We start from the raw sequence: 12,586 nt of genomic DNA, 5'->3' as shown, positions 1-12,586 counted from the left end.
GAGGCGTACTTACTTGCTCATCAGAGTTGTCGTAACATGTAGGTTCTGGTGTAATTACATCCTCAGAGGTCCACAGATTAGGGTATAATTCTCTGTAACCCAAAAAAAACACTAGGTCACAAAATATGACTTTGCTTAAATGTGGTAAATCTAAGACCTAATCTAAAATGACTGAAGGGCAACACCCCAAAACAATAAGTATGAGGTAAATACCTGTACCCATTATGTTCTATTTATTCATCATGATGTGGCCCTGCTCTATTTGTTACTGGCATGCTGGGAAATACTGACCTCCGGAGAGGCAGCAGGTTTGAGTACTGAGTGTCAAGTCAAGTAAGACAAATGATTGACACCCCGTTACTAAACTGATGTGTATTGAAGATTCTGGAATCATTACAACTGGAAGACCTACTGTGGGATTTCAAGCTCGTCCAACAGGTCACCATGGATGCTTTCTGAGTGGGTATGTCCAGCAGGCTCTGCCCAGGAAGGAATATCCAGTAGGGAAGCAACTGACAGGTCCTCTTCAGAAACAGCTGGGGGTGGTCTGCGATCCGACTCCACCATTCTCACAACCCTGGGGCTGTCTACATCCTCTTGCACAGAAGATAGGGCAACTGACACTGAAAATCATAAATGTGATGACTACCAGAAAAAGAAAACACAGAAATAGAGCCACGTGTATTGCTGAGTCTTTAGAGGTTTTTAGTACCTTCACTGTGATCCAGGGTCTTCTCGATCTCTGCATAAGTTCTAGATGTTTGCTCTTGAACTGACTTGTTCATCTGAGTTTCAATAAGATGGACTATGTCCATGCGGTTGATCTTGGTTAACCTCTTAATTAGACAGTCCTCTGTGGAATAATTTATTCATTATTAATAGACTATAGAAAGCATTCAATTCACAAAATATACAAAATTAAATGTAAGAATATATTTAATCTAATATGTGATATAATAATGAATATGGTTCTACTATGCAGAAATACATTGATCAATTTAAATCCAAAGATAAAATACATTCATTGAACAGGATGTGCTCACATAACTGAGAGTACATCTAAGTAAAAAGATAATATTATGGTCAGTATAGTTAAATAAACAAGCATGGTTCCAGGATTTGAAGTATTGCATTGACATGTACCAGACTGTAAAATGAAATAAATAGAAACTAAATTTACCTGTGGCATGTTTACCTTCCCGCTCAACCCAGCACTGCAGCAAGGCATGGCTCTGCTCTTGGAGAGAATTAGGATTCTCTGTTCTCACCGACTGGATATCATCCTCACTAAATTCCAGTTCTCTTGCCAGCTCTGATGTGATGAATAATAGAAGCAAGGGTTCAAATTCAATTAAAGTTGAAAAATGCTGATAAAAAAAACTATAAATGTTGACATGATTTAAAAACTCACCAGTCCAGCTGAAGCCAAGCAGATCTGCAATGATAGCTAATGTCTCCTCTTTCCTGTCAGCATCATCCTGCCAATCCACTAAAAATGCCACCAAAGCCAAACATCAAATTGTATCATGTCAACAGTTACATGTCAGTTGAAGGTAAATTATATTTTATGGTAAAACCTGTTCCACATTGTAAGTACCAGCTATATAAAATATCAAGTCAAGATGTATATTGTTATCTCCTGAGTGCTCTATGTTATGGGCTGTGATACTCATGAATAGTGGTTATGTGATGTTGACATGGATGATAACATAAAGGTTGGATTCTCTGTCTCCCTGAGGAGGTATTGACTGGTTTACAGATTAGTGTAAGCAATGCTATTATTGCGCTGATCAAGCAATGTGCAAGCAAATATTAGTAATGTTGTATTAGTAGTAGAGATACCGATGAATCAAAAATAGTTGGAGCTAATACTTTAACCAACATGGTTGTTGAATCTTGAGATTGCATATACAAGAACATCACAACCGACCCACACACATACACACGCACGCACAAACACACACACACACAAACAGACACACACAAACAGACAGACAACCACAGACACACACAATGTTGACAAGGACGTAAAGCAAGATGGAACAGGACAAATCACAACACATAAAGACAACACAAAATGACCAATGGAAACATTATATAGTTGGGAAGAGGGGTAGGGGTCTTCCAGCCAGGAAGAGATAGGAAAGCAAAAGCCCAGTTAGGTCTGGCCATACCTGGCGTACATTCTGGAGTTTGGTCATCGCTGATTCTCTGCATCTGAGTTTCCACCGTGTCTTCCCAGGCAGGCCTTGATTCAAATACATCTGCTTTTCCAGAGGATGGTTTCAGGCATATCCATGGATTGCCATCAGAATCTGAACTATGTGAGGCTGGGATGTCATATGTGAAGATAACAGAATCGGGGCTCTTGTGACTGGCACTGCTTATATCATCAGTATCCAAAGACGACCTAACAGATGTTTCCATAGTCTTCGAAATTTGGTTTTCTTTTCTCTGGTCGGAGATGACCAGAGGTTTGGAAAGGGGAAAGTTTGCTTTAGAAGAGGATTGACTGCTCTCTGAATAACTCCTTGAGTCTTTATTAGAGGTTCTACTACTGACACTATCAATCTGAGATCTAGTTCTACGATCCATGGTTAAGCTTTTATCTGCTTTTCTTTGAACTGGACCAAGCACAGTCATCTGTGAGTCTTTGGAAATTACTTCTGATTTGAAATGGGAAGCCTCTTGAATTGTGCTGCTTGGGCTGATTGCAAATGGTGGGGTTGCATCCTGATGATATGCTGGGATGACAGCCTGCACATCTGAAATGGACATCTCTATGACTGAGCACTGGTCCTCTTCATCTTCCTCCTCCCCCTCATCATCATCGTTAGAAGAATCTGTGGAGTTGTGGCTTTGCTCTGAATATGCCGAATGGACAACTGAGGATGCTTCTAATTGAAGCTCAGCTACAGTAGAGTCTAGATAGTCTAGACAAAAGCTGTCAAGGCTTCCAACATCAGTTTGCACATTGGTTAGTTTCTCCAAAGCATTTGGGGAACCAAGCTGAGTCTCAATGGAGCTGCCAAGATTAGCTTCAGAAAGCGGCTTTTCATTCTCTGACTTATTACTTGGGTGATTGATGAGCATTCTGGGTTTGGGTATAGGAATATTCTCATTGGTATTCTGAGCCAGAGGAGATGTGGGCATCTTTTGAGGGGTTGTGTCGGTACAAGAATAACTATTTTCTAAAGTTAAAGACGTAATGACTGACTGACCTTTCCCATTATCCTCTGCCACAACTTCATCAACTGGTTGCTCCCCAATATGAAAAAATGCATATCCTTCCCCTTCTTCGTCAAAACTTGTCAAATCAATAGCTCCCCCTCTGGTCATTTCAAACAGCTTTCCCTCTTGAAATTGAAATGGGTCAGGATCAGTGGTCTCATCAGCTGGAGTCCGATTAGGTGTTCTGTCCAGTGCAGGACAAACATTCATCTGTTTCTCTGCCGTAACCTGTGAATTCAGGGTCACATCAATGTCACCCTCACACCCAGGTCTGCTGATAGTCTCTAAGCTGTCTGTCAGAGGAAACTCAACTTCATCGTCATCTGGATGGTGCTCATCTCTCACAAAGCTGGCAAATTGTGTGTCATTGACTGAGGCATGGTCACCTTCTCTATCATCTTTCTCTTGGTATAGTTGCTCTTCTTTTCTTCTTCCTTCAAACATTGGAACATACTCATCCCTGTCTGGATCAGCTTCTCTCTCATTTGTAGGTGAACTCAATGAATCATCATCTGATTGAGTTCCTTTCAGTTGAGATTGAATATCTACCCTCGCCGTAATACTTGAATTAACATCTGTTGGTTCAAAGAGTGCATGAGTGTCTTCTATCACCCATTTTTTTGACATTTCCCCTGGTGTTTCTTGTGCGAAGGACTGTGTAACTGGGCCAGCATTGAGATTTAGTTCATTGTCTTTGAAATCTCCACACACTAAAGAAGTGTCTCTCTTAAATGTAGACTCCTGATCCATCTCCTCGAATGTTTTGATCTTTGCAGCCATTTTAAACATCTCCTCTTCCGGGGTGATCTGTTTTTTAGTGGTATCATTAATGTCACTTTCCATTTGGATATTTACGTCAGTTTCTTCATGCTCATCATGTTCACCTTCATACCTGTAAATATTTGTGTCAAGAGCGAAACATGCTTTGAGCTGGGAAGCATAATCCTCATACACAGCTGTCTTGACGGGCATCTTAAATCTGGATCCCTCTGATTTAGTGGGACTTCCCTCAAGAGAATCTGGAGAAGGAGATTCTCCAGTAGGGCTTGGCTCAATTGAATCAGGTGATTTTTTTGAAGATCTCTCCTCCTCAAGAGGACTGGCCTCGAGTGAATCTCGTTGACATGGCTCTTTAGCTGGGTCATTCAAACACATATTGTTGAAGTTCTCCAAATCTCCTGGACGCTGTAATGTGCGAGAACTACTTGGTGGTAAAAATCTGTCTGTCTTGATGGTTGAATGAGCATCAACTACACTGACATCTTCATGATCACTGTTACAGCTTTCAGCTGTTGCATATGATGTTGTAATTCCTACTATCCCTTCGGTAGTGTCATTAAAATCTGACACTGCATCAAGTGAGACTTTAGCCTCGCCCTCCTCAGATGAGAAACTCCATCGACTTTCCAAAACCACCTTTTCATTGATGTCCGAAGCGTCTAAGTTTGTATCTTCGGTTGAATGAGTTTCTCTTGTTGTGACTTTTGTTAGTATCATTTGTTTGTAGCTCTCCTTGACTAAATCCTCTTCTTGGTGGTATTGACTCACATCTGGCCTTTCCTTGATATGTTGATCTAAGTCACTACTGAGCAGTGACAACATGCCTGACATGTCCCTCTCAGCTGCAGGTGGCTGCTGAACCTTTTTCTTGATAGTAACTTCTTGGAACGGTCTCTCCAAAATAGATCTAGGTGTCAATTCTGAGCCTGCAGCCACATCAGTGTGCATGTACTCATTTGCCTCTTCGCCTATGTTATCCTCCAAATTATTACGTGTCAGTATAATTTGTTCGCAGCTCTCATGGACTACATGATCTACTGGATGACATTCAACTGCAACTGGCCTTTCCTTGAGATACTGATCTAAGTCACTGCTGAGCAGTGACAACATGCCTGACATGTTCCTCTCAGCTGCAGGTGGCTGCTGTGCCTTTTTCTTGAAAGTAACTTCTTGGAACGGTCTCTCAAAAACAGAACTTGCAGACAATTCTGAGCCTCCAACCACATCAGTGGACATGTACTCATTTGCCTTTTCACCTATGTTATCCACCAAATTATTACTTGTGAGTATAACTTGTTTGCAGGTCTCATGAACTAGATGCTCAACTGGATGACATTCTACTGCAACTGGCCTTTCCTTGAGATACTGATCTAAGTCACTGCTGAGCAGTGAAAACATGCCTGACATGTCCCTCTCAGCTGCAGATGGCTGCTGTGCCTTTTTCTTGATAGTAACTTCTTGGAATGGTCTGTCCAAACAGGAACTAGGTGACAATTCTGAGCCTCCAACCACATCAGTGTGCATGTACTCATTTAACTCTTCACCTATATTATCCTCCAAATTATTACGTGTCAGTATAACTTGTTTGCAGGTCTCATGGACTAGATGCTCTACTGGATGACATTCTACTGCAACTGGCCTTTCCTTGAGATACTGATCTAAGTCACTACTGAGCAGTGACAACATGCCTGACATGTCCCTCTCAGCTGCAGGGGGCTGCTGTGCCTTTTTCATGATAGTCATTTCTTGGAACGGTCTCTCCAAAACAGAACTTGGTGACAGTTCTGAGACTCCAACCACATCAGTGTGCATGTACTCATTTGCCTCTTCACCTATGTTATCCTCCAAATTATTACGTGTCAGTATAACTTGTTCGAAGCTTTCATTGACCAGATCTTCATCTGGGTGGCATTGTATTGCCACTGGATTTTCTTTGAGATAATGATCTAAGTCACTACTGAGATGTGACAACATGCCTGACATGTCCCTCTCATCTGTAGACTGCTGCTGGTGAGTCTTTCTCTGTATACAAACTTCTTGGAATGGTGTCTCCAAAACAGAACTTGGCGTCAGTTCTCTGACTTCAACCACATCAGCCTTTAGGTGTTCATTTGCCTGTCCACCTATCCTATCATCCAAATTAGAACTTGTCAGTATAACTTGTTCAAAGCTCTCATGGACTAAATCTTCATCTGGCTGGCATTGTACTGCCACTGGACTTTCTTTGAGATAGTGATCTAAGTCATCACTGAGAAGCGAGAACATGCCTGACATATTCTTCTCAGTTGTAGACTGTTGTTGGTGAGTCTTTCTCTGGATACAAACTTCTTTGACAGGTGTCTCCAAAACAGGATTTGGTTTCAGTTCCTTAACTACGACCACATTAGTCGGCCGATGTTCTTTTGACTCTCCATCAATCTTATCCTCCAGATTAGCACTCGCTACAACTGTTATTGTTTGCTGCTCATTTGTTGGATCTTTGTAAATTGGGATCTTAGTGAGAGTGACTTCTTCAAATTTCTCTTGGGTAACATCCTCCTCTCGAGGTCTATTTTCCACTGGTCTGTCCTTGAGATACAGGTCCAGGTCACTGCTGAGCAGTGATAGCATGCCGGACATGTCCTTTACTTTTGTAGATGGATGATGTGACGTCTTTTTCTCTACCCAATCTTCCTTCATTGAAAGTTCTTCGGTCAAGGTTGGTTGAGTTTCGTAAACTCTCCTTGTAATTGAAAGTTCTTCTATTGTTGCTTGATTTATGTCTTGCAATGTTCCATCAATAATTGCTCCTTTATTTTCAACAGTAACATATGTGAGGATTTCTTTATCCTTGTCCTTAATTAAAATGATTTGTTCAAATTTATCCTGAACAACATCTTCATCTGATGGCTGTCGTACCAGAGGCTGTGCTCGTAGATCCTGATCCAAATCACTGCTCATGAAAGACAACATCCCTGACATATCTCTTACTGCAGTGGATGTCTGATTAGATGTTTTCTTCTCGATGTGGTCTTCTTTAAGTTTTGCCTCCTCAATTTTGACATCTGGTACTTCACTGTCAATTTGTGTATATAGGATTTTGTTTCCGTGAGTAGTGGCATATTCCATCCATGATTCATGCATTTTCTCCTCTGGTGAAGGTGTGTTGCTGTTCTCTTCTCTTCCAGCAGAGTAAGTATGCATTTCATTGTTCACTTGGTAGGTCAGTTTGGGGCCTTCATAATTGTCGCTCTCTCCTGAGCTGGAATGAGGGGTCCTAATACCAACACTAGTGTCTGAGGTTTCAGCCATGCCTTCATGTTTCGGACTGTCAGGACTTAGTTCTCCATCTTTCCCAAAATAATCTTTCATACATGGAATCAATATAGATGCCCGATTTGCATTAGATTCATCTATCAGGGTCTCTTCCTCAAGTTCCTCCATCTGATTGCTTACATCTGCAGTTGTGGATGTTTGCTTGAATAGCTGGTACTCTGGACTTTGTTCCAGCTCAGCCTTTATGTCAGCACTAAAATCCTCAGAAGGTCTACGATCAGGGCTGATTTGCATGTCTACAGATGAACTCCTACTATTGCTTCTGATCGTCTCACCCAAATAAGTGGTACCTAAATATAGTTGTGATTCCCCAGAGGCATCTCTTTTTAGGGTTGCCATTTGAGGTTCTACATCCAACGCTCCAGATATGTTGACATCACTCTCAGGATGGTAAAACGCAGGATTCTGTATTTGTGCTTGTAATTCTGGCTCCTGTGTAGGACTGAGTTTGATCCATTCTTTTGGTTCAGGACATACAGATTCAGATATGATTGTTGAAATACAAGAATAAGCCACTGTTTTGGGTTCCAATAGCCCACTTTTACCTTTTAAAGATCTCTGTTCAGTTTGGAATGTTTTCATCCGCTCCTTCACAGAGATGGTCTCTTTCTCTGAAAACTCTGTTGTTTCTATCTGTGGGATAACCCTTCCATCGTCACATTGAACTGTATCCGCAAATGTTACTGTCTTACCAGAAGGAGCAGCATCGGAATTCAAGGGCACCTTCTCAGACACATGTGTTGGTTGATCTTCCAAGTCTGTCTCGCCATGGATGTTGACATCGCTTTGTGAATGGAACATTTTCAGGCTCTGAGCTTGATTTTGTGATTTTGGCGCCTGCGTAGGACTTTGTTTAAACATCTGTACCTCTTCAGAAACTTCTGATTGGGACATAAATGTTGAAAGACCAGAAGCTATAGGTTTGTGTTCAAATAGCCCCACTTTAGTTTTTGATGTATCCTGACCAGACTGGAATGATTTCATCAGGTCCTTTACAGACATAGCCTCATTTTCTGACAACTCTGCTGTCTCTCTCTGTAGGCTTACTCTTCCGTCTTCACATGGATTTGTATCAACAAATTTGACGGTCTTTCTAAAATTATTACTATCGGACCGTAACTCTGTATCCTCAGATTTATCTCGAAATAAGAGAACCGGTTCATCTGTTTTGTCGCATTTCTTGACATCGCTCGCTTGATGTAAAATTGTGGGGTCCTGATGGATTTGTGATTGTGGCTCCTGTTGAGTTTGGTGCAATGTATCATTAGAAGTCACAGCTTTGTGTTCAAATAGCCCAGATTTGCTTTTTGAAGGGTCCTGCCCAGTTTGGAATGCTTTCATTAGCTCCCTGACAGACATAGTCTCCTCTAATCTTTCTGTTTGAGATTTAGGGGATTTGGGAACTCTTGGAAGCTCTGGCAAGTCTGCCTCCATCTTCCTTGTGGTGATAGACAATTTTTCTCCCTGTGATGGATCTTGAGTATTTTTTTGCACCTCATCACCTTCAACTTTGTTTTGTAAAGCTTTCACTCTCTCTTTTATAGATCCTATAGATGTTTCAACCACTAAAGGAGAAGCTGGAGGATCCATCACTGAGGTTGGTACAAGGCCACTCTCCCTAAGAACAACATCACCATCCAAAGACTCCTCTGAGCTCATCCTTTCCAGCTCACCCTCAGAGCTGCTACATGCAGATCGCTCCCTGTCTCTGAGTTTCTTCCTAATAGGTTTCTTGATATCTGGAGGACGCCGTTTGCCATCACGCTTGACAACAACCTCTTCAGTTCCATCTTGGGTATGTTCTTCTTCAGAACTCTTCATCATTACAGGTCTCTGTTCAAAGTGTTCTTCCATGTCTGGGTTAAGGTGTGAAACCATGCCTGACATGTCTCTCACCTCAGTGGTAGCTCCACTTAAAGTCTTCCTGTCAATGCAAATCTCTTGTATGACTTGTTCTTTGACAAGTGAAATACTCGTGTCTGCCCTAGTCTCACAGAGTGAACCATGCTGATCTTTTTTAGCATCACCATCTTTTACTTCTTTTCTAGTGCTATCCAGTCCATCTCTTTGAGTCTCTGCAACATTTTGCACGCTGACTTTGAATTGTTCCACTTCGGCAAAATGCTCAAAGGCTCCAACTTCAGTTCCCTCCTCATTCATTTGCCCTGTAGTCAGAATAGCACACAATTTGATGTCCGACATGTCTGAGAGAAGGTCTGGGCTTGCAAGGGTTGCGGGGTCAAGAGGTTGGTTAGTTCTCAGGGAGAAGTCAGTTGATTCTGATTCATCATCTTCATTTAGAAAAATCATAATCAAAAAGGGTAAAGAACATAAGGGACAAATGAAGTGGGGAAGAGAGACATCAGAAAATTGTGATCAAGACAATGCCATCAAAAATCCATCTTCAGTTCAGAGAGCAAGTAAGAGTGACATGGCAGAGGATAAAGAAGTCTTGAAATGAAGACCCAAAAAGGAGATGACCCAGGGATCCAGAAGAGTTTAAAGGGAAGAAGACCAGCAGCAGCACAAGCAAAGCCAGGCGGAGTAACAAAAGAGGTAGAATGTTGGAAAGAATAATGATTTTCTAATTTGTTTGACTACTTATTCAGAAATGTAAAGGTTATATATACGACATTCACCGCCACTATATGTCGTAATAATCAGCATCTCCCACCACAACAACAAATGCTTTGTTGGCCATGCCACTGCCAAAACTCTCCCCTCCCTTGTGTTCTCTTCAAAGTGTTGCCCTCACGTCTATAGCTGAACACACGCCTGAACTGGCAACCAACACAAGGAACCGAAAAAAACTTGAATCCCAACACAAACAGAGGGACTTCATTCTCTGCTCTAGATGCCATTAGGCCCACTCCACAAGAAGATTGCTGATGGCGACAACATCAATGTTTAAAACCTCGTATATATAACCTTTACCACAGGAAACACAAAGAACAAGAAGGCTACACAAAGTCTGATGGAACAGGAAGAAAACATAACAGACAAACAAAAACTCTCAAGATTGTTGCTGACATGAAGAGTCATGTCTGCCCACAAATTAAAATTGTTCAAACAAAGAATAATATATATAAAAATAATACATTTTTAATACAAAATGAACACGGTTTGTTAGCAAGAAGAGGTTTAAAGTAATTGTTGATGGATTCTATTTTATTTAAGTTTTGTATAAGAGTTACTCCAGTTCTTCAACTTAACTAAAAATTAAGTCATATCTTATAATAAGAAGTTAGTTCCTGATTAATTACAGAAAAGACGTGTTGTACAATTGTTTAAAATTGTCAACTCCGTGAATGAATGAATGAAAGCAACTAATGAAAGTTGGTAAATGAGGACGAAACGTTTACGTGATGTACACATTTAAGCAAAATAACAAATAACATAATGTTCTTCGTCAAGTATTTCAGTATAAACATGCCACTGCAAACCTGTTAGGAAATGTAATCTGAGAGAATGATAATTGTCAAAATGAAAATTGCTTAGATATTATTACAGCACAAATAAAACCTCTCAAGATAAGATCAGCATGGATTGAATAAAAAATATAACTTTGAGCTCGGTTTATGATTTATAAAAGAATGAAAAAGGTCATGGCAAATACAGAAAATGAAAATGGGTGGGAGAAAGTCAGTGGGGTTTGGATTAAAGGAATGAGGAGTACATCAGCCATAGCATAGCTGCCAGTAACGAACACGTAACCAAACACAGTGTTAGTAGAGCAAAATAAAAAAGCAGGGTTATTCCAAAGAGTAAGTTAAACACACCAATCGACGCATCTCTTGGAACAGAGCGATTTCTGTATTTCTGCACTTTATAACCTTTATGATCAGTTCTTTTTTATGTGAACTGCAAATGATATAATTGCAGATAAATTATGCACTAATACACTCAGGACCAAGATTGACCATCACTTATATAAAATGTCTCAAATGCGTTAAACTATATTATACTATCATTATATCTATCACTTCAAAGTGTCTTTGTTCTATTCAAATATTATAAGTTCAGCTTACATTTCTTGTCACTCTTTTCACTCTGCAGAAAAAAGACAAAAAGGGATAAGGTTAGCTGCAACCTAATAGTAATATTATTGTGTCCTTGTTGTGCTACTATATGAAGTAAACATTATTTACCTCGTCATCTGCATCTTGGTCTGAATCAGACTCCTTAAGAGAAGAATGCAGCAGAGGGAAAGCAAACAATGGAGTTACTGCATAATAAATCACAGTTATAATAGGTACACAAAGTGAATTCTGTGAATAGGAACCTTTGAGTATGTTGGGAGGGTGATGTTCAGGTTGCAGATAGCGTTGTGGTTCAGACTACGGTACGTCCTTGGGTCCTTTGTGAAGGACAGGCGACCACACGGTTCCTGTGCTGTGTCTCTAATCTGGATATTAAGGAAACAACAATTCACTTAATTATAGATATCTGACTTATGAACCTCTGAGTAAATCTGTGGTATTGTCAGACGTATCGTCATACTTTGATGAAGAGCGCCAGTCTGTTCTCCTTGAAGGCAAAAAAGCTGAACACGTGGTGCTGACCACTCTTGGTAAGTGGCACCAGATTTCCAAAGCAGTCGGCAAATATGGGTTTTCCCTCCAGCACCTGTATGTGGATCGACAGTTGTTATCACTATTCAAACAAATCATTAAGGTCTTTGTCCAAACAGCAATATTAGATTTTTAAGGACATGAGCTGTGGCAATGTTAAACTTAACCTCAGTCAATAAAAGTTATTTCTATCACACTTTGTTAGAGCACACCGACTCTTCTTATTTATCCCTCTGCTCTATGGCTACAAGCTTATTCACCATAACTCCTCTCACTTATCCTCTAGCCCCTTTTCGACGATCCCTTTCCCACTCATCTGTCCCCATCATCCCACTGCACCTCAACATCTCTGCTGCGGGCAACTTCAGTGAAGTTCTCCTGCTGCTCCAGGGTTTTGTCCATCTTGTCGTCCGTCATGCAGAAGCACCGCAGCCGGGCCTCGATGGGGTCGAGTGTTTTGGCGAAGATGACAAACTTGGCCATGTAGGGAACACAGATGATCTCTCTGTACAGCTGAGAAGAAAAACTAACGGACTCCTGGATCTGTCTGCAGTCTATCAGCCAGAACCTGTGGGGATACGAATATTGAGCGATGTTACCGTATAGTTTCACAGTATGCTAGGCACCCATGGTATGTTTTTAAACCACCTAAATGAAAGAAAAGTAGGATGTCACAAAGTGTTCAACTT

General features: G+C 40.9%; 1 protein-coding gene across 2 annotated transcripts in view; it reads right to left on the bottom strand.

Moving 5' to 3' along the window:
• Positions 1–12,586, bottom strand: part of LOC133953473 (ankyrin-2-like) — a 75,101-nt gene that overhangs the window by 25,347 nt on the left and 37,168 nt on the right. For both annotated transcript variants that reach the window (XM_062387395.1, XM_062387396.1), the window contains 10 exons: positions 12,237–12,465; positions 11,827–11,952; positions 11,609–11,731; positions 11,475–11,507; positions 11,355–11,376; positions 1,412–1,489; positions 1,181–1,312; positions 713–853; positions 413–623; positions 14–92 (listed from right to left, as the gene is read on the bottom strand). In XM_062387395.1, coding sequence (XP_062243379.1) covers positions 14–92; positions 413–623; positions 713–853; positions 1,181–1,312; positions 1,412–1,489; positions 11,355–11,376; positions 11,475–11,507; positions 11,609–11,731; positions 11,827–11,952; positions 12,237–12,465 — 1,174 coding nt within the window. The remainder of the gene's footprint in view (positions 1–13; positions 93–412; positions 624–712; positions 854–1,180; positions 1,313–1,411; positions 1,490–11,354; positions 11,377–11,474; positions 11,508–11,608; positions 11,732–11,826; positions 11,953–12,236; positions 12,466–12,586) is intronic.

Source organism: Platichthys flesus, chromosome 5, assembly GCF_949316205.1.
Source record: "Platichthys flesus chromosome 5, fPlaFle2.1, whole genome shotgun sequence".
NCBI classification, from domain to species: Eukaryota; Metazoa; Chordata; class Actinopteri; order Pleuronectiformes; family Pleuronectidae; genus Platichthys; species Platichthys flesus.
This window is presented reverse-complemented; position numbering and strand designations above follow the sequence as displayed.